Raw genomic sequence first — 21475 nt, 5'->3', positions numbered from 1 at the left:
CTGTTAACTCCTGCATCAAGCACACAGGCCAGGGTTAACACGACATGCACCTAACAGGTTGGCGTAAGCAGAATCAGGGCCCCACCTGCAAGACAAGAAAACTCTGGCAGTAGGATAAGCGAGAGGCTAGGAAAATTGTTTAGAGAAGCAAGACAATAAAGCAAAAGCAAGGACATGGTGTTCCACTGTTCATTCTCATTTACCTTCCGTATCTGGAAACTTCCAGAAGTTGGCCTGAGTGAATGAAAGAAAGGAGTTCTTGACCCAACAGTAAGACTAATATCTCATGGGGCAGCTGGGTGGCTCAGTCAGGTAAGTGTCCAACTCTTGATTGCAGCTCAGGTCATCATCTCATGGTTGTGAGATCGAGCCCCACGTCAAACCCCACAATGAAACTCACATCAGGCTCCCCGGTGCTGGGTGCATGGAGCCTGCTTAAGATTCTTTCTCTTCCTCCCCGGCTGGTGTACCCTCTCTCTTTCTCAAAAAAAAAAAAAAAAAAAAAGACTAATATCTATAAGTTGCTCACTTTTGTTCCTGAACATATTTGGTTGGGACACCAGAAGGCAGTAGCTTTTTCACTTCACTATGCCTTAACTTGTATCATCTTGCAAACCAGATAGCTCTTTTTTAAAAAAATGTTTTACAGAGATGGTGCCTGGGTGGCTCAGTAGGTAAAGCGTCTGACTTCGGCTCAGGTCATGATCTTCTGGTTCTTGAGTTTGAGCCCTGCTGTTGTGCTGACAGGTCAGAGCCTGGGGCCTGCTTCACATTCTGTTTCCCTCTCTCTGTCCTTCCCCTGCTCACGCTCTCTCTCTCAAAATTAAACATTAAAAAAAGCTTTTTTTAATGTTTTACGGAGTTGTTTATACGCATCTCATATGCACCTGTGGGTATACAGGGAATGTGTAATGATTTCCACTGATCCCAGAAGGAACCAGCTCAAACTAGCCTGTAAACTTGCCCCAGGGATCACACCAGTCCCTGTTCTTCTGGCACTACACAGTGATGAGCTAAAAATACCTGCAGAATCTGCTCATGTCCGGCTCTGTGCCAGAGATATGGCTCTAAGGTGAATGATTAACATCCATTTCCCTTTGACATCAAGAATTCAGTCTGTAACACGTGATATGTGCAGATGCTGAATCATTTCATTTCTGCTCTGCAAATGCAAAACCTCTTGATGAAAAAAACAATCAAGAGGAAAAAGGCAGGAGGCTATTCACACGGCCACTTGCTCTGGAATCAGGTGGAAGAAAAGGAGGGAAGGGGGCTTGCAGGTAAGATTTAAACAAGGGAAAGAAGGAAGAAGAGAAGCCCAGATAATCATCCCAGAGCACAAACTCCTGTGACCAAAGGCGCAATCAAATATCATGCACCTCAGTACCCAGAAACGAACTCGGGGGTGAACAAGAAAGAATCTCCTCCTGTGGGAGCCTTCCTAGGAATCAAAGGGAAACCAAAGGAGGGTGACTCACACCATTCAACCTATCAACTGCAGATAAGCACGTAATGCGTGGCAGGCTGGTCTTGCTTAGATTCTCTTAGCCTATACTTTCCTGGGTCTGGCTGTGAACACAACCAACCCTCCAGTGTTTCTCCATCACCACATACAAGGGCTCAAATGAAAGGCTGACCATGTCAGCGAACGTTAAAAATTTTCAGCGCCTGGGACTGCAAGCTGGTGCAGCCACTCTGGAAAACAGTATGGAGGCTCCTCAAAAAATTAAAAATAGAACTACCTTATGACCCAGCAATTGCACTACTAGGCATTTATCCACTGGATACAGGTGTGCTGTTTTGAAGGGACACATGTACCCCTGTGTTTATAGCAGCACTATCAACAATAGCCAAAGTATGGGAAGAGTCCACATGTCCATCGATGGATGAATGGATAAAGAAGATGTGGTGTGTGTATATATATATGGCATGTATATATATATATATATATATATATATATATATATATATATATGGCGTGTGTATATATATATATACACATACATACATACAATGGAGTATTACTCAGCAATCAAAAAGAATGAAATCTTGACATTTGCAACAACGTGGTTGGAACTAGAGGGTAATATGCTAAGTGAAATTAGAGAAAGACAAAAATCATATGACTTCACTCATATGAGGACTTTCAGAGACAAAACAGATGAACATAAGGGAAGGGAAACAAAAAGAATATAAAAACAGGGAGGGGGACAAAACAGAAGAGACTCATAAATATGGAGAACCAACTGAGGGTTACTGGAGGGGTTGTGGGAGGGGGGATGGGATAAATGGGTAAGGGGCACTAAGGAATTTACTCCTGAAATCATTGTAGCACTAGACGCTACCTAACTTGGATGTAAATTTAAAAAAATCAAAAATCAAACAAGTTAAAAAAAATCCTACTTCTCTTATGGTTTCAAAAGACACTGAAAATCAATACGTACATAGTAATTCAATTTGTAAGATCTGTGAATAGATACAAAACAAAATAAATTTTGGATACTTTGAGGGAAGAAAAAACTTTTTCCCCGGTGCCTTGCCAAAGAATAGGAAAACCACACCTCACCTCTGCAAATCCCCACCACACGCTGCTGTGCAGTGTTCTCCGCTCTTTTATCTAGAACACTCCTGCCTCATATTTCAAGACTCATCCCGAGTATCACCTCCTCCAAGAGGCCCTCCAAGCCTTCATCCTCACCTCAGGTAGTTTAGAGGCCCCTCCTTTGTGCCTTTAAAATATTCTATATGCATCTCCACGATAGAACATATCGCCCTGTTTTAGAACTATTGAATTGCTTCCTCTTCTTGGACTGTGAGCCCCCACTGAGGGCACAGACCTTATGGCTCTGACACTTGGCAAGCTGTCTAGCACATCACAGACCCTCAGTGACACTACAGGTTGAATCAAATGTAAGACCAGAGTGAGGAAACGGAACACTGTCCTCCAGGACGCATTTCCTGGAGACCAGAGCTCTTCTGTCGGGCTTTACACTACAGAAAACCCATTTCTAAGCATCAGTTTCTGCCAAAACCCAGACAAAGAATCCAAGCCTGAAGCTACTTACTTGAGAGCCCAATGCCAGCTTTTCTCCAAGAACCCACATTCTAATGCTAAGGACTCTGTAAATAATGCTTAAGATATAATTACCCTTTTCCTGAGCTGGTGAGGCAACTCCTCCTCAGTAACACAGTCCTCTGGAATCTTTAGCTCGACCAAGAATGTTTTATTTGATGATAATTCAAGTATTTCGTTTTCATCTTCATCGATGTAAGTTGCTAAAGAGGGCGGGGATTAAAAAGTAAAAGTTAACACAAGCTTAACATAATAAATTGTTCCACCGGCCGCTGCAGAAAGCCAGGAGCATTCATCAAGGATAAAGCCCAGACACCGTAAGCAGGCACAAGCAGAAGTGCTGTGTCTTCTTGGTAATATCAAAATCTCAAATGGAGGGGACTTGCCTCCATTATGACAAAAATTTTGTTTGTGTGTTTTACAGCAGAAGAGGTCCCAGATTCCATCGAATACAAACGGGGCAAAGCCGGTGGGGGTGAGTGGGAAGAAAATGAATTCCTTTGTTAAACTGAACCTGCAGCCTTAGGTATGTACGTGGGTGTCCAGGCAGGTGCTGGAAGGGGGTCTGCGGGGTAAACGGTGGGTGATGGGGGGCAGGGATTGGCACCAAGGAACTTTAGTGAGTCCCCTCCATTCTGGGCTGTCAAGGACCATGCTGAGAAAGGGACATCACATCACGGACCAGAACAGCGCGGGGACTAGACACGAGCCGGGTCTTGACATCATCCAGGACGACAAAAGGTGGGCACGAAGTCATCACTCTGCAGTCTGTCCCACCCAAGAGAAAGGTCGACGCATTCTGTTTGTAGAAGGGAAGCCAAAGTGTACTCAGAGCCCCAGGGCCTTGCATCCTGGCCAAACGTGTGGCTGCCTGCGCTCTAATGACGGTGAGCTAATTGATTTTGAAGCAGTTAAAGCCAAAGGAAAAACACACAAAGCCAGGCGCCAGGAGCTAGAAGCTGTCACTCATGGTGCTGCCTCTGCTCCCCGGGCTTCGCGTGGGCCTCACCACCAGGCCCACGAAGGAACCACCCCTCTGGCCCTGAGAAAGGCGTGGGTGGTAGAAATGTGTGTCCGTGCTGCCTCAGACCGTCCTCTCAGATCCCAAAGTGCAGACATAACAGAAGTGGCCTCTTTTACTGGACTCCGAAAAGGCCATCAGTGTATGATGGAAGGGCCGGTGAGAAGAAGTAAGAATCCTGATATTTACTCCCTGACGGAGTTGAGGAAACGGGAGGCACAAGGAACGAGGGAATGTGCAGAAAAGAGATCACATGGCCCGAGATGACCAGCTGAGAAAGGCCTGCTCACGCTGGCCCCTCACTGGCCTCTGGGAACCTGGATTTGGGGAGGGTTCCCACCTTTCCCTCTGAAGAGGGGCTCACCGTGCCTCAAATGGTTGGTACAAACAGCGTGGCTTATGCTGGACACCTCCTTTCCTTCTGGGCATCTAGAATTTTGGTAGGTACCAGGCAAAGGCTGCCTATGGGAACAACCCCAATAAAAACCCTGGGCACTGGAGCCTCTAATGAGCTTCCCGGGTAGACAACATTTCACGTGCGTTGTTACAGCTCATTGCTAGAGCATGTAAGTGTGTCTGTCCTGAGGTTTGTGCCTAGTTTCCTCTGGATTTTGCTTTATACCATTTTGCCATGGTAAGTCATAATCATCTCTATGACTGTATGCTGAGTCCCATGAGTTCTCCCGGCAAATCATTGGATCTAGGCGTCATCTTGAGGGTCCCCAACACAAGGAATTATCTCTGCACCCTTGTTTGTTGTAAGTCATTACATTCATTTGTCTGACAATAAAGTTATGCCTTCATCGCTGCAAACTTGCCAAGTACAGGAAATTGTAGCAAAACAAGAAAAAAATTACAAATAACTCCTTAATCAACAACTCTTCCCCCCCATATTTTATTTAAAAAACATTTTTTAATGTTTATTTATTTTTGAGCTAGAAAGAGAGACAGCGTGAGAAGAGGAGGGGCAGAGAGAGAGGAAGACACAGAATCCGAAGCAGGTTCCAGGCTCTGAGCTGTCAGCACAGAGCCCGACATGGGGTACGAACCCAAGAGCTTTGAGATCATGACCTGAGCCGAAGTCAGAAGCTCAACCAACTGAGAGCCACCCAGGCACCTTCCCCCCCGTATTTTATATTACATATTTTAAGTCTCCATGAGAAGACTATTGCTTATTTGTCTTGATTCTGTTGTTAGTTGTTGTTGTTGTTAATGTAACAAAAGCTGTTTTCCCTGGTGTCTGGAATTCCTGACAAAGACTATTCTAATGGCTGCATAATGTTCATAATTGGCTCACCATTTCCTTACATCAGATTTTTAGCATTTTCACTTTCTGCTGTAATAATGCTGTGATGGGTACCTTTGATCTCCACAACCACCAGGTTACGTTTCCATAGCAGATATCACTGCCCTGGAAAGGACCAGGGAAAGCCAGAAAATGAATTCAGGATTCACACAACTGCTGAATTCAAAGACTCTTAAGAAGAGACACCAAAAGAGGTCTCTAATCGCAGCTCCAATGACATACACTTATATGATCCAAATAATGAATCTGTATCAACACCTGGCTAAAATAGTTGTGTCTGTCAAAATAACAATACTAACAATGGACTTATCCAGTCAGGAGAGTTTTTATGCCACTAATGAGACTTCATCTGGACAGAGGAAAAGTGTTTTTAAAAAAAAAAAAAAATCACAAAATAAGGACACCTGGGTGGCTCCGTCCGTTAAGCGTCCAACTCTCAGTTTCAGCTCAGGTCGGTTTGGTGAGTTCGAGAACCACATCAGGCTGTGCACTTGACGGTGCGGAGCCTGCTTGGGATTTTCTCTTTCTCCCTCTCTCTCTGCCCCTCCCCTACTCACACTGTCTCTGTCTCTCTCAAAATAAATAAACTTCAAAAAAGGTCTCAAAACATACAAAGAATGCTGGAGATACACAAAACAGCTCTTTGTCTGGAATATAAGAAATGAGGCTTCAGAGGGAGGCCCTAAACGCCAGATGTCTTCAGGAGATGATGGAGGTTGTTAAACGTCTCCCAGGAAGAAGTGGAGGAAAATCTGATGATGGATGGGAAGAAAGGGAACTGGGAGGGCTGAGGCAGACAGGCCACTAGACACAAGATTGGGAGAGACTGATTTTGACTGCAGGCAGTGGAACTCGGAAGGAAGGAGGGAGGGAAGGAGAAAGCCTGAGATGGAGGAGACGGAGCCGGCTTTAATGGTAGCCAGACTTAGTTTGAACCTTGGTGTTGGCCAATATTTATTAGTCATGAGACCCGAGTCAGTCACGTAAATCTCTGAAGCTGTTTTCTCAGCAGAAATATCAACCGCTCCACTGTGGGAAATGGGAAAGATGGGAATCAACACATACAAAGGACCCACCGCAGCAGCCTGCAGGAAGTGGACAGTCACTGATAAAGGCACTTGCCAGTGCATTATCAAGGCACTGCCAAGGAATGACTGGATGAGACTGGATAAGATTTGACTACTCCCTTTGGGGCGCCTGGGTGGCTCCATCGGTTAAGCGGCCGACTTCGGCTCAGGTCATGATCTCGCCGTCCGTGAGTTCGAGCCCCGCGTCGGGCTCTGTGCTGACAGCTCGGAGCCTGAAGCCTGCTTCGGATTCTGTGTCTCCCTCTCTCTGACCCTCCCCTGTTCGTGCTCTGTCTCTCCCTGTCTCAAAAATAAATAAAACATTAAAAAAAAAAATTAAAAAAAAAAAAGATTTGACTACTCCCTGGACACAGCAGAGACGAAGAGATCAAAAAACAGTTCCAAGACGTCAAGCCTGGACAACAGGAAGAATAGCTACTGTACTACCCATTACCTACAGACACTCAGCTGCACACTTGCAGCTTTAATTCTCATGTAATTCTCAAATCGACCCTATGAGTGAAATATTAATGTTTTCATTTTATTTATTTTTTTAAAGTTTTTATTTCTTTTGAGAGAGAGAGAGAGAGACAAAGCATGCACGCGAATGGGGAAGGCGCAGAGAGAATCCCAAGCAGACTTCGCCCTGTCAACCCCAGAGCCTGATGTGAGGTTCAATCCCACGAACTGTGAGATCATTGACCTGAGTTGAAAATCAAGAGTTGGACACTTAACTGACTGAGCCACCCAGGCGCCCCTAATGTTTTCATTTTAAAATGAAGACACTGGGGGCGCCTGGGTGGCTCAGTCGGTTGAGCATCTGCCTTCAGCTCAGGTCTTGATCTCACAGCCCGTGAGTTCAAGCCCCACGTCGGGCTCAGGGCCTGGGGCCTGCCTGTGCTGACAGCTCAGGGCCTGGGGCCTGCCTCGGATTCTGTGTCTCCCTCTCTCTCTGCCCCTCCCCCGCTCATGCTCTGTCTCTCAAAAATGAGTAAGTATTAAAAAAATTTTTTAAAGGAAGACATTGAAGCTTAGAGAAAATCCATAATTTGTTCAGGTCAGGTTGAGCTAGTAAGCAGTAGTATCAGGATCCACTTATAGACTCAGATTCAGAAATCATTTAGATCTTACAAATGTGGAAACTGAGACTAAGGAGGTTGAAGAATTTGCCTGAAGTTGCACAAATGGATGGTAGCAGAGCTGGAATAAACAGGGTCTCATGAAACCATAGAGGGCGCTAATGGGGGAAGGGAACACAAACGAATAGTAGTTTCGTATAATGATGGAGACAATCAGGCGGAGATCTTTCCAGCCAAGAGTATGACTCAAATTCAGGAAAAGAGTGTGGATGCAGATCTAGGAGTCAGCTCCAAGAGGGGTGGCTGCCGCCTTGGGAGTAAATGAGTTCCTCAAGGGAAAGGATGCAAAGTGTGAAAAGTAAGAAGGTTGAAGACAAGCCTCAAGTATCACATGTGGAGGCCAAAGGCAGAAACAGCAGGAGACACGAGGCCCAGGAGTTCTGTAGACCCACAAGAGCACAACGCACTCAAATAGGCTACAAATAGGGCAGAGATGAGGGAAAGGCCACTGGGTTTCATGATCAAGCAATTACGGGTAACCTTGGGAAGAACGACCTGGAACCAATGGGTTAGGAGCAATCAGGAGGCAAGATCCAAATGCAGACCCCTATTTCTAGAAGTCTGCCAGTGAAAAAAGAGAAAGAGAAAAAAAAGCCTAAAACGAAGACGCAAGATTCTGAGGGAAGAAAATTTTGAAAGACAGACAATGCCAACACATTTGAAGAGGCTCAGGTTGAGAAAACCAGACATGGAGCTATCTAGAGATCCATGGGTTAGGAGAAGCTGGAGAGGATCCCATGGAGAGCATAAGTGAAGCGGTTGGTGTTGGGAAGGTGGAGAAACATATGAGATTTGAGGGAAAGAGAAAGAGGTGAAAACACAAAGAAACTTCAAGGCACTGGGCCTACAGATTTGCTACTAAGTTCCTGCCCCCAAAGGCCTTGCTGGTTTATAACTTGCCAATGCTGTCTGTCTAGGATTTTCCCATGAGTCAGCCTGCACTGGGGAGCACTGCCCTGTGCAACCTGTCTGCCGACACATTGAGACAGCGTAAAATGTGGCTCTTATACCCAACTCAAAGGCAAAACAATTCATTCAACAAAACATTCAACACACGCCACTTCTGCTGAAGTCTCTGCTTACATCTTTGACAATTACCTAGATATAGGAGAGAAGAAGAGATCAAAAACAGTTTCAAGACATCAAGCCTGGACAACAGGAAGAATGGCTACTATATACTAAGCATCATGTACAGACACTCGGCTATGCCTCGGTAGATGTAATTCTCATGTAATTCTCAAACCAACCTTATGAGTTAAATACTAATGTTTTCATTAAAAAAATTTTTTTAATGTTTATTTATTTTTGAGAGAGAGAGAGAGAGAGAGAGCCAACAGGAGAGGGGACAGAGAGGGAGGAGACACAGAATCCGAAGCAGGCTCCAGGCTCTGAGCCGTCTCACAGAGCCTGACGCAGGGCTTGAACTCAAGAACTGTGAGGTCTTGAGCCAAAGTCAGACACTTAACCGACTGAGCCACCCAGGCACCCCAAATGTTTTCATTTTAAGATGAAGACATCGAAGCTTGGAGAAAATGCATAATTTGTTCAGGTCAGGTTGAGCTAGTATCTTGGAACCACAGCATTCCTACTCACGGAAAAGCCTGTATGTAAAGAGAACAAAGAAGTCAGGCAGAAATCCGTGATGCTGGAGGATATCACATAAGGGTCCCCACAGTGTTAAATCTGATCACCTTTAAAGTATATTTCCAAGTGTCCACCTACCTGTCACAGTTTGGCTTTTGTAACATTTAAGATACTTTGCCCAACCCAGAGTGTCATTCGTAGGGTGTTCCTCAGGTCTCTCCCCTCCCTGGCTGGGGCAAATCAAAGAGAACCCTGGAGGGTGCTTAAATTATCCTCCAAATTATCCAGAAAGAAGATGACTTTGAGCCGGGGCGGGAGGGGGGGGGGGTGGGGGGGGCGGGGGGGGGGAGCCTCCCCCCCCCACCCTTTACCATTTATATCAAGGAACTTACAATTCTTTAGAGAGAAGAAAAGAATCCATCATTATCTCTTCCCTCAAGAGCTAAGACAAAACCAAGCCTCCAGACACAACACAATTCCCTGGGCTCTGCTCCCAAACGCGGCCACTTAAAAAGATTTCACTGTTTACCATAAGCCTGGCAGAGTGCTAGCCTCTCCTGCACAGTGTGTGGGCAGCCCCGGCTCAGTGCTATAAGCAGAGCCATGACCCTGAATTTGCCACCACTTCAATGGCAGGGCAAAGGCAAAGCGGCTGGGCAGCCCACCCGAGGGGCAGGCAGTAAAGGGTGCACAACCTGCAGAAAATTAACAATAACAAAACAGACCATAGTTGATGGTCATTCTTAACAACGTTAGCGACAAGGTACACCTCCACAGTGGACACCTCTCCGTGGGTACCCCACTGTGCCCTCCTCAGGTAGTTACCCCTTCCATCGTGGGACCTGCTTCGTGTCCACTTCTGTGTCCCCTCCAGCTCCACAGTCATTAACACCACTGCCTCTGAGCCTCAGTCTGTGTACTACGGAGCCCTGAGACAGGACACTGAGGAGAAGGAGAAAGGGAAGAAGGAGGCAAAAAAAGGGCAAAAGCAGCTTAGGAGGAACCTCGCTTTTTTTTTTTTTTTCCAAAAAAGCTTTTAATGTGTATTTATTTACTTTGAGAGAGACAGAGAGAGAGCAGGGGAAGGGGCAGAGAGAGAGGGAGAGAGAATCCCCAAGCAGGCTCAGTGCTGTCAGCAACAGAGCCCCACACGGGGCTCGATCTCGAGAACCATGAGATCATGAACCACGAGATTGTGACTGGAGCTGAAACCAAGAGTCTGATGCTCATTCAACTGAGCCACCCAGGGGCCCCTGAGGAACCTCACTTCTTAATGAAGCCAGACAGCCATATGTGCAGCCCTTGACTCTGCTAACACTGTGCTTTTCCAGGCGGCAGTATTTTCCACACAGAGCCCAGAAGTTCTATGAATTTGATTCCCTTGCTGGGGCTTGGCAATTAGGCAATGACCAATTCTTAATACTGTCATCCCAGAAGTACCTACAGAGCTCGCTCTGGGTGAGGCCGGGGCCGTCATGGAGGGAGCCCTGTCCCTGCCCCTTTCCCCTATTGCAAACTCCCACCGCCACCTATCATGACTCTCCCCAAAGGCCCAAACCCCTGAGGGCTGAGGTGCCAAGTAAAGTAAAAGTAGGGCTCTGATTTAAAAAATGTGAAAGTTTGCAAATCTCTCTACAGCATTAACATTTTTAAAGACGATTTTACAACCACACTGAAAATGAAGCTTGCACTACACAGAGTATAGAGCTCCTCCCTGAATATTATCCTATGAACTCACGTGTCCCCTGAGAAACTGTGGAGGGAAACGCAACCCCTGCCTCTGCAGATCGCTGTTTGTGAATTGAAGAGGTTGGATGATTTTTGAGAATGGAACACAGCTCTTGGGTCTTGTGCTTTAGAATCCTGAATATTAAACCAAGTGGACCTGAAGCATCATCCTTTGTTAGAGGCCCCAGATGCCAAGAGACAAATCGGCCAACATTCAGGATAGCACCACTTAATTGTGATGGGACAAGGCTGCATGGCTCAACCTCAGTTTCAACATCCACATGTGGGAGTTGATGGGAAGAGGGCATATGAAGGCCCACCCCAAAACTGCTGTCCTCAGCATGATGGAAGGGGTGTAGTGCCTACCTCAAAACCAGCCCATGGCCTCCAAGGATCACCCATCCCACCTCAACTGTGCCGTAAGTAACTAAGCAAACATGGTGCCTGCCTGAGAAACATGCTGGAGGTTGGCATATATCTTTCAGCTTTCCTATTCCTTCAGGGACTTTAAATCCTTGAGACAGGAGAGGAGGAGGTCGGGAGGAGGAACATGAGGTGAAGGGCAAGTGGAGTTCCTGAAGAAAATCTCAGGATGCCTTCTGGAGAGACTCAGGGGATCCTGTCTTGCTCTCACCCAAGACTGGGTTTACTAAGAAGAACCCAACTCAACCCAAATCCTTGTGGAGACCAGATCACCCTCAAGAGTATCCCAACTCCAAAAATCTCCCCAAAAACAAGAGTCCAGGACCAGATGGCTTTCCAGGGGAATTATACCAAACATTTAAGGAAGAGTTAACACCTATTCTCTTCAAACTGTTCCAAAAAATAGAAATGGAAGGAAAACTTCCACATTCTTTCTTTGAGGCCAGCATTACCTTGATTCCAAAACCAGACAGAGACCCCACTAAAAAGGAGAACTATAGACCAATTTCCCCGACTTACATGGATGCAAAAATCCTCAACAAGATATTAGCCAACCGGATCCAACAATACATTAAAAAAATTATTCACCACGACCAAGTGGGATTTATACCTGGGATGCAGGGCTGGTTCAATATCCACAAAACAATTAACATGATTCATCACATCCATAAAAGAAAGGACAAGAACCATATGATCCTCTCAACAGATGCAGAGAAAGCATTTGACAAAATACAGCATCCTTTCTTGATAAAAACCCTCAAGAAAGTAGGGATAGAAGGAGCATACCTCGACATCATAAAAACCATATATGAATGACCCAACACTAATATCATCCTCAATGGGGAAAAACTGAGAGCTTTCCCCCTAAGGTCAGGAACAAGACAGGGATGTCCACTCTCACCACTGTTATTCAACATAGTATTGGAAGTCTTAGCCTCAGCAATCAGGCAACACAAAGAAATAAAAGGCATCCAAATCAGCCAGGAGGAGGTCAAACTTTCACCCTTCGCAGATGACATGATACTCTATGTGGAAAACCTAAAAGATTCCACCAAAAAACTGCTAGAGCTGATTCATGAATTCAGCAAAGTTGCAGGATAAAAGAGTATCCCAACTCCAGAAGAAGTATCCCAACTCCCTGCCCCTGCAATCATCCCCACTTACAAATAAAAACAATTTTCTTCTTTCCTATTTTAAAACTGAAATGATTGTCCACTGGAGGGTCCTATATTTATGCATCATGAAAACCTTAATATCAATAATCATAAAAAATTAGCAACTATTTAAAAACACTTTAAAATGGTGTGGAAGACTACATCACACACAGTCATTTTAAAAAAGTGTTCATAAATAATTTATTTTCTTTTTAATGTTTACTGATTTTTGAGACAGAGATAGTGCACGAGTGGGGGAAGAGTAGACAGAGAGAGGGGCAGAAGATCCAAAGTGAGCCCTGTGCTGACAGCAGAGAGTCTGATGCGGGGCTGAAACTCAGCAACCATGAGATCATGACCCAAGCTGAAGTCAGATGCTCAACTGACTGAGCCACTCAGGCACCCCTCACAAATAATTTCTAATGAATTGGCAAAATGGTCTCAACATGGCATTAAAAATCCTAAAGGTAGGCCACAAGATGATTAAAAAAATCTTTATCTCAAATTATTTTAAAAATGCGAGAAAAGGAGAGAAGAAAGTATAATGAAATATTAATAATATAGATGGGCTTCATGGTAACTGAATATGGATTATTTTCATTTTCATAATAAATAATAACTAAAATAATATATGTAAAGGATATAGTTAGCACCATGTAAGTTTTGTTTTGTAAACACATATAATACAAATATAATAAACAGTTATTTCCAAAATAAATTAATGACATTTTATACATTCATGGTTCTGTTGAAGTTTTAAAGATGCTTTCAAATGGGCTATTCATTATTTATCATTATAATAATGTCCCAGGTATATCAGATGAAGTACAATAATTATTTTACCAAACAAATGATAAGGAAAAAATATTCAAACAGCAGATGCAGAGATACAATCAAATATAAGTTAGTGTTTAAATTAACACTTGAGAAATTTTCAAGATCCGGTGGGCAGAGTTTAAAGTAAAATGTTGGTCTCCACCCTTCTTTCAGAGCTTATAAAACAAACCACAAAAAAAAAAAAAAATGAAATAAAGCAAACAAAGAACAATGTATAGCTGCCACTCATACCAAATCCCAAACCAGTTTTAGATTCATATCATAAAGAAACAGCAATCAGCACATCTTTCATATCAGAAACAAGTGTAAGTCATAAACATTACATTAGTTCTTAAAATGCATCAACTTAGTCCTACTTAAGTCCTCTTACCTCCAATAAGACATAAGCTTATGATGATCACTACAATGAGACCTAGGAAAACAGAGGCAATGACCATCCACAGTTTGCACTTTCCAATCAATTTCTTATTACAGGAGCTCCAAGGGTTCTCCTTGTTAGCCTGGAAAGCAGAGGGACACTGTGAGGCAGTCACTGGTCTCAACAAGCATTTCTGAATGCTTACCAAGGGCCAGTGATACAGAAATGAAGGCAGCGGGATCCTGCCCTCCAGGGGGCTCCCCTCCACGAAGTCAGGTTTACAAAGAAGCAGAATGGAACCTCACACAGAAGTGAGGGAGAAAACACCCAGGGGGCCCTGAGGTGGGGAGGTTAGGCAGGATTCGGAAGGACGGACAGAGAAAGGCATCCCAAAGCCAGGAGAGAGCAAGCATCCTTCGTGTGGGTTCGTGACGGATCCGGCCAAGAGCCTCAGCTAACAGGAATGTGGCAAGTAATAACAGCTAAGATTAGAGAGAGTGAAAGGCTGGAGGCAATCTGAGAGGGCTCTGAATGCGGTCAGAGCAGTTTGGACTTAATTTGGTGTGAGCGGGGGACCTGTGGAAGGTTTTGGAGCATAAGAGTAGACTTAAGATTCAGAGCAAAATGGTGTGTGCAAAAGCTAAGAGGCTACTGCTGTGACCTGTAACGTGTAATTAGGGCCTGCGAAGGGAAATGAAAGGAAGGACATGAGACACACCAGGAAATAAGGGGCAGTGAGGCAGCCACTGCCATGGCTTATTGATCACCAACACCAATTCATTGCATGCTAACAGCCCCGCAGGGGGGCCACTGGCCCATCTCCCAGAGGCAGGTACAGAGAGCAGCCAGGGCTGATGTCCGCTGTGTGTCCCTACAAAGCTGGCACCTTTTGTCCACGGCCCCCCCCCGTGCCATCGTGCAGAGCTCCAGGTTACGCGTGGGCCTGGCTGCCACGGTGCTTCCACTCAGGGCCACCACCTGCCCCTACAAGGTCCCAGGACTCTTCTGCTTCCCACTGAGCCATTGGGGTAATTCCCACACAGAGACCAAGGACTGCAATGGGGAAAAGGTGTGTTTCTGCATCGGGATTCCCCTCCCACACTTAAAAGCAGAGTGACGCCCTCATTCAGCAAGCTACTGAAGCTCACCAGCCCCGACATCCTCAACTGTAAAAATAATAACAAGTGTAGCGCACAGGGCTGTGGTAGAAACCAGACATCACGTGCACGAGAGATCGCGCGCACGAAGCTCCTGCTAAACAAAGATTAGCAATTCAACACATGACAGCAATCATTGCTCAGTGTTTTCTTCTCACAAAGCAGCAGCAGGCATTTCTGGAGTCTCGCTCCTGAACAGGCACCGTGTTTACTGTCTCTCCCATCATGACGGTGCTGGTGGCCAGCAGAAAAGGAAATCGTTCACTTTAGGACTACAGTTCAGACTTTCTCAGTGACAGGTTCCCAAGCCTGGCCGGCTGCACATCAGGAATTTAAACTACACACCCCGAGGCCGTACCTGGACACAGGGACCAGATTGCCACGAGGTGGGGGCAGGCCCCCCGTCTGTAATCTTGAGCCTCCCGGACTGAATCAGTTGCTCTATCAGGGTTGAGACTTCTGTCCTGAAGCCTCGTCACTCTTCAGGAGCCAAGTCAGATCTCTCCTTTTGTGGAGGCCTCCCTGCCACATCGCCCAAGGAGAGAGCCCCCCAGAACGTGAGCTGTCCACACAGCTCATCTGCCCCTGCTTTGTCTGGTTTCATGTTCAAGATACCAGCTTATCTTCCAAGGTAAACTGAAACCAGACAGAAGGAGGGGTGGTTCTTGAACTTCCTTGTTCTTACATCTCACACTTATGCCTCAGTCGGGCAGTAGGCACGTAACACATGTGTGTGGCTTCGTTGTAGAGGGTTCTACAATTTGTAAGAAGGTACTTGGAGAAACTCTGGAGTAGAGCTCACGTTGTGGAGCCCCTGAGTGCACTTTACATTGGCTCCTCTGGTCGGGTATGAAGGACCAATAAAGGGAACGTCTGGACAGAAGAAAACGCTCTTGAGGTAAGTATGCTTCTGGAGTTCAAGGACAGTGCCAGCCAAAAATTGAAAACTGCCAAAGCCACCAAAGCCAAGGGCTCAATAAGGCATGGGGGAAAAGAAGTTTCAGTATAAGGAACCTTTAACTTCTCAGGGAACAGGACTATATCTTCCTACTTACAAAGCCCCTGAGAACAAAATGACCCCATGCCATTTTCAGTCCTTTTTTTTTCTTCTAAGTTTATTTATTTATTTTGAGAGAAAGACAGAGAGACAGTGGGGGAGGGGCAGAGAGAGGGGAAGAGAGAATATCAAGCAGGCCCTGCACTGCAAGCACGAAGCCTGCCATGGGGATCGAACCCATGAAATGAGAGATCGTGACCTGAGCCGAAACCAAGAGTCGGATGCTTAGCCAACTGAGCCACCCACATGCCCTGCCATTTTCAGTCCTTCTACAAGAAGCAGCCAGAACCCTAAGATTAGTACAAAATGAAATGGGCTGAAGTCTCAAATGAACCACAGAATGAGGGTCAATGCATCTCTCTGGCCTCTTGTTGCCTTCACTGATGTTTTCCCTTACAGGTAATAAACTAGGACCCTGGTGGTATGAAGGGCCCACTGCTCTGACTTCAGAGGGGAAGTCAGCTCAGAATTACACAGCCCTCACCGGTACAAAATGCCTCTTCGTGTTCAGCCCAAAGCTGTCAACACACAGCCAGTTCACTGTCCTGCCGTCAGCCCTCGGGGAGAGAGACCATCCTTTGCAAAATTAACCTTCACAGACTCTAAGCCATTATAAAGTAGTCGGTCAGCTACTCCCAACCCAAAAATAAATGACAGTGCTTCTCAGCTCTCTGCACATTAGCATCAACCAAGACTTGTGTATCCTTTAGAAGTTCCCCCTCACCCCCGCTCCCACCCCCAAGATTCCACGGTGGCCTGAGGGTGAAGAGACTCTGATACAGCAGGTGAGTGCTCCCTGCACTGAGACTCCCCTAAAAACCAGGTCACAAAGACATACTGCCTCCTTCACTGGCATCTTCATTCTCTCACGCCCAAATTCTAGGCCAGGAGGAGAACCCACAGGCAGGTTTTTCTGCAGGGTGCTTTCCAGAGACTTTTGCAAACTGCATCTTACATTCTATGATCTGCATTTTGTGGCTCAAGAATTTTTGTAGCTTCCCTCTAAACATTCCCCCAGATAGTCACATCCAAACACACGACATAAGGCCCTGCCACAATGGCAAGACTATCTCTTGGATACAAACAGCTTTTCTTCTCTTTGGTACAATTAGGAGCAGATAATGTACATATCTGGAAATTTTTTCTTAGTGCGTAGGAAAATCTGTGCTTTGTAATCTCATTGTGGGATTTAATTCACTTGTCCACACATAAAAAATCTAGCTGATTCTTGTCCTAAATTCTGAACAATGCATAGCAATGGGGCTAATTTTTAGCTAGCCGGTCCACAGAAGTCTTGCCTACTTCAAAACTATCAACTTATTGTATTATTAATGATGCTGTCCCTTAAAATGTCTCCGGGACTTCTATTTGGGAACCGAGGTCAGAGCCCATGTGATGAGCCATAAAAGAAAACCAATCTCCATCTATTAACCATAACTTCATTTTCATTTCTGACCCAACTATATTACCATGTTTACAGTGACAACAGGCAAAGTAAACTCAGCGGCTTACATTCCTTTCCCTCAAGCTCCAAGAAGGGGAAAGAAGTTCTTTCCACTGCCTCTGTATCCCCTCCCAGATCAGACCTTCCAATAGGAAGATACCCTAGACACGGGGTGTCTTCTTCCCAACTGTCCCAAAACTGTCCCCTCCTCTTCACCCATCCACCTGCAACTCCCTCCTCATTCCAGATATGCTACGCAAATACTCATATTTCACTTAAGTGCCCAAACTTACCAAAATTAGGAACATATAATTTAGGCAATTATACATAAGTGAGTATAAATTACATATATATTCTCTCTCCCTAATTATCAATAAAATAAACCCATAAAAACAGCGTTAGGTTTGAGACCTAAAAAGCCTAAGTTCAAATCTCACAGCCACCACTGAGTGAACCTGAGTATTGTGGTAACTTCTCTGAGCCTCAGTCTTCCAGTTTCTTCATCTGTCAAATCAGAACACTGACACCTTCCTCATAAGTTTGTTGGGGGTAATTAGAAGCATTTATGTATGGGAAGTATGTGGCACATGATACGTACGAAGCATATGGTTACTAAAAATACGTGGGCTTAAAAAATAATAAAATAAAATAACAAATAAAAATACATGGGCTTAAGCTGCATTTCAAAATTGGAAATCTTAGCATAGAATTGAAGGAGACCCTACACACAAAATTCTCAGGTGCCTGGCACGCCCAAGCACTTAACAGGATTGTACAGTCGTTGACTTTTCAATTTAAAATACACTTCAGGGGGCACCTGGGTGCTCAGCAGGTTAAGCGTCCGACTCTCGATTTCAGCTCAGGTCACACTCCCATGGTTCGTGAGTTCGAGCCCCGCGTCGGCTCTGTGCTGACTGCATGGAGCCTGCTTGGGATTCTCTTTCTCCCTCTCTCTCTCTCTCTCCCTCTCTCTCTCTCTGCCCCTCCCCCGTGCTCTCTCTCTCACTCTCTCTCTCAAAATAAATAAACTTTTAATAAAATAAAATACACTAACTTACTCTACAGAACCAAAGAGAATGATTAACACATTACAGGAGGATTTTCTCATTTTTTGATGTTTCCTGTTCAAATATTTGAATGCCCTCCGAGTGGTGGGCATTCAAAGGTAACCCTTCACCTCCACACCATTCTGTCAACCACCATAGCTCTTACTATTTGGTGACCTACAAAGCTAATTCACAAGGAAGTCTAGGCTCTCCGTGTATACCCGGCTGATGAGGAAGTAATTAGAACATGAAAGAGCAATCTCTCCTGGGTAAGTACTAAATAAACAATTATAGAATACGGATGCCCTACGTGAGTGTGGCTTCTACTCATCTGTTTTCAGCAAGGCATTCCCAGGCCTCCCAGAGAAGCCCAGCTACCCACATTACATTACCATTTGACCCTTGGGAACACAGACCTTTGCACCTTGCCTCAGGGCACACCTTTTAGTGGTGAAGTTGTCATCAAAACTCCTATCTCTGGATTCAGTCCCTGGAGTCACTGGGGAGTCCTGGATCTATCTAACATGTGGCAAGTATTCCCAAATCCATTCCTAGACCCTGCCATGGAGGTCTGAGGCAGAAGCCCATGGTGGCAGCCACTTGCACAGATATCAGACCATCTTTCTTTCACCCTCATTCTTCTGTGGTGTTCATCTCTCATTCATAAAATCCCCCAAATCACTCTCCGGGGTATCGATAGGTCCTTCTAAAAGCAGAGTGGACAGTGTTTCCAGGAACCCATGCAAAAGCAATGCTTTCACCGTTTGATTTCCTTGCTTATCCCCGAAATCAACAGCTTAGTAGTCAAAGGCGAGGCGTGGGAGTGGAGAAGTGAGATCTAAAAAAGATCAAGTTGGAGCCATATACATGGGGAGTTCCAAGCACTCTGTAAACCTCAAGCCAGTCTTAGGGTTCATCAGACGGCAGATGGCTGTGAATTCAAAGCCTCTGCTATTTTATGAGTATTTGATGAGAATGAATCATGTTCCTGTCACTGCTAGGGCTAGAGCAGAAAAGAGGTCCTTTAGAGATTGAAAGGAGGCCCAAGCAAATGAGCCATTAGTCTAGTTCTTCGGGACAAGAACTTTGAAATCACCTCCCATCAACTGAGCAGGGAAAAGAAAACTTTCTGGGAAAAGAAAAAGTGTGTGTCTGAGGGATGTGAGCCGGCTGGGGGATGATGCGCAGAGGGGGAGGGTGGAGGGTAGGCGGAAGTGGCAAGGCAGTAAAGGTAAGGCCAGGAGATGCTGATGAAAGAAAGGGAGAAGACTCCATCTATCACTCGAGTTCTCCTTACTTGGAAAACACAACACACACACACACACACACACACACACACACACACACACACACTGAATTTAAAGTTACAGAACCTTTTTAAACCACCTCTATCCTTGGGGATTCTCTCTCTGAAGAGAGGAGCCACACACCTCCGGGGTAGGATTCCTCAAGTTCCACGGCGGTCGGACGGGCCAGAGGGGTCGCAGGGACTCAGGCCGGCTCCGGCTAGAGCGCGCTCCGGCTAGAGCGCACTCCGGCATCCGCTCCATTCAGAAGATCCCAGCGCGCACCACCAACGCTCCGCGTCCGCGATGCGGGGAGAGGTGGCTGGAAACGCGCAACTGGGAGGGTGCCAGCCGGGGTCCGGGCCCACAGCCGGGCTCAGAGCGCGCTCCGACACCGCCCCGGGAGCCCAGCAGGCCTTACCTGGGCTGCGCGGGACTCCTCGGCCGAGAGAGGGATGACCTGGACGGTTCCGTTGAGAGGCTTCTGCTCGTCGGGCTGCCCCCCGAGCACCGAGAGCTCCAGCTCTTCCCCCGTCGATGGGGATCCGGCCCCTTCCATGGGCAGGCAGAGGACTGCTGACACGCGGGAAGTAGGGCGCACACACGTAGGGGTGCAGAGTCCAGAGCGGCCTCCCGGCGAGCTCACACTCCGCCCCCCGCGGGCGCGGCGGGGCAGACCTCGGGCGGCGGGCCGGGCGGGGCGGGGCACTGGCGAAGGGGAGGCGCCCCTGGCCCCCGCCGGGGTAGAGCCGCCGCGCCTACGTGGGCTCGGGAGCAAAGCAGAAGAGGGCTGTTTTTCTGGTTTGTTCAGGGCGCTGCCGGCTCTGCCTTTCCCTGTTCTCGCAGATCCAAAGCAGAAGCTGAGCCCAGGGCCCGTTGGGTGGCAGCTGCGGCCCGGATGGGTCCGGACCGCCGTGCCACGGAGGAAAGGTAGCATTCCACCTCCAGGAGCTGTCTACTGCCGGGGCTTGCCCCAGCGTTCTCTGCCTAGCGCAAGTTCATTCATCGATCAACAATCAACTGGGAACGCTGTACGCACTCGCGCAGAACGTCTAGTTCGGGGAGCCTGGGATTTTGTTTGCTAAGCAAGGTGTGTGTTGATCATCTCGAGCTTCTGTTCAGAGCGGGCTTGCCCTCAGCACACGTATTAAGACCAGTTTGAGGTGTGGACAGGATGCATGTAAATAAGCTTCACTTCAGAAGAGGTCGACCTGTGTCCAAAAGCCTGCCTACTGTTCAGACACTTCCTCAATATTGGGTCTCTAGTTGTCAGTTGCCTGGTACCAGATCGTCTGGACTCCATCTGCCTGCTGGAGGGGGTCATGCTGACTGCAGCTGCTCAGCTGCCGGTCTGCACTGACTTCTGCTTTCTTCGCTCTAACTGGCACATTCTGCAGGAATCAGGCTGCATTCACACAGCTGGGATTTTTCGAAAAAGCTTTTCAACAAAGGATCAAGGGTTAAGAGAACCAAGAAGGGGTGCTAGGGCACCCAAGGACAAGCGATAGTATAAAGCCATCATTACCCACGGGCCTAAAAGGGACTGGAGCCTTGAAGGAGGGCCCTCCCGATGGGCTCTATGGTCACAAAAAAGTTGCAGCCACTTCCAGGACTGTAGCCCAGCAAGGAGGAGACAGGCAGGAATAAATACTGTGACCTTTCTCCCTACCTGCCACTCTCCTTTCTGTGACTCCCACCAGAAACTGGTGACAGAAGTCAGGGGTCAGCCTCCTAAAGCTCAGAGAGGAAAATGAATCTGGGGTGCCAAAAGAAAGGGAGCCTGCACCCTATCTTT

The 21475-nt window shown here is 46.5% G+C and overlaps 1 protein-coding gene across 2 annotated transcripts in view; it reads right to left on the bottom strand.

Moving 5' to 3' along the window:
• The window catches only part of CC2H3orf52 (chromosome C2 C3orf52 homolog), a 32689-nt gene extending 12374 nt beyond the window's left edge, over positions 1 to 20315 (bottom strand). For both annotated transcript variants that reach the window (XM_042956065.1, XM_042956066.1), the window contains exons 1-3: positions 20102 to 20315; positions 13703 to 13832; positions 3149 to 3276 (exon numbers count right to left, since the gene is read on the bottom strand). In XM_042956065.1, coding sequence (XP_042811999.1) covers positions 3149 to 3276; positions 13703 to 13832; positions 20102 to 20239 — 396 coding nt within the window. In that variant the 5' untranslated portion in view covers positions 20240 to 20315. The remainder of the gene's footprint in view (positions 1 to 3148; positions 3277 to 13702; positions 13833 to 20101) is intronic.
• Between the last annotated feature and the right edge of the window lie 1160 nt (positions 20316 to 21475).

Source organism: Panthera leo, chromosome C2, assembly GCF_018350215.1.
Source record: "Panthera leo isolate Ple1 chromosome C2, P.leo_Ple1_pat1.1, whole genome shotgun sequence".
Classification (NCBI taxonomy): Eukaryota; Metazoa; Chordata; class Mammalia; order Carnivora; family Felidae; genus Panthera; species Panthera leo.
Note: the sequence above shows the minus strand (reverse complement) of the source record. Positions and strands in the feature narration are given on the sequence as shown.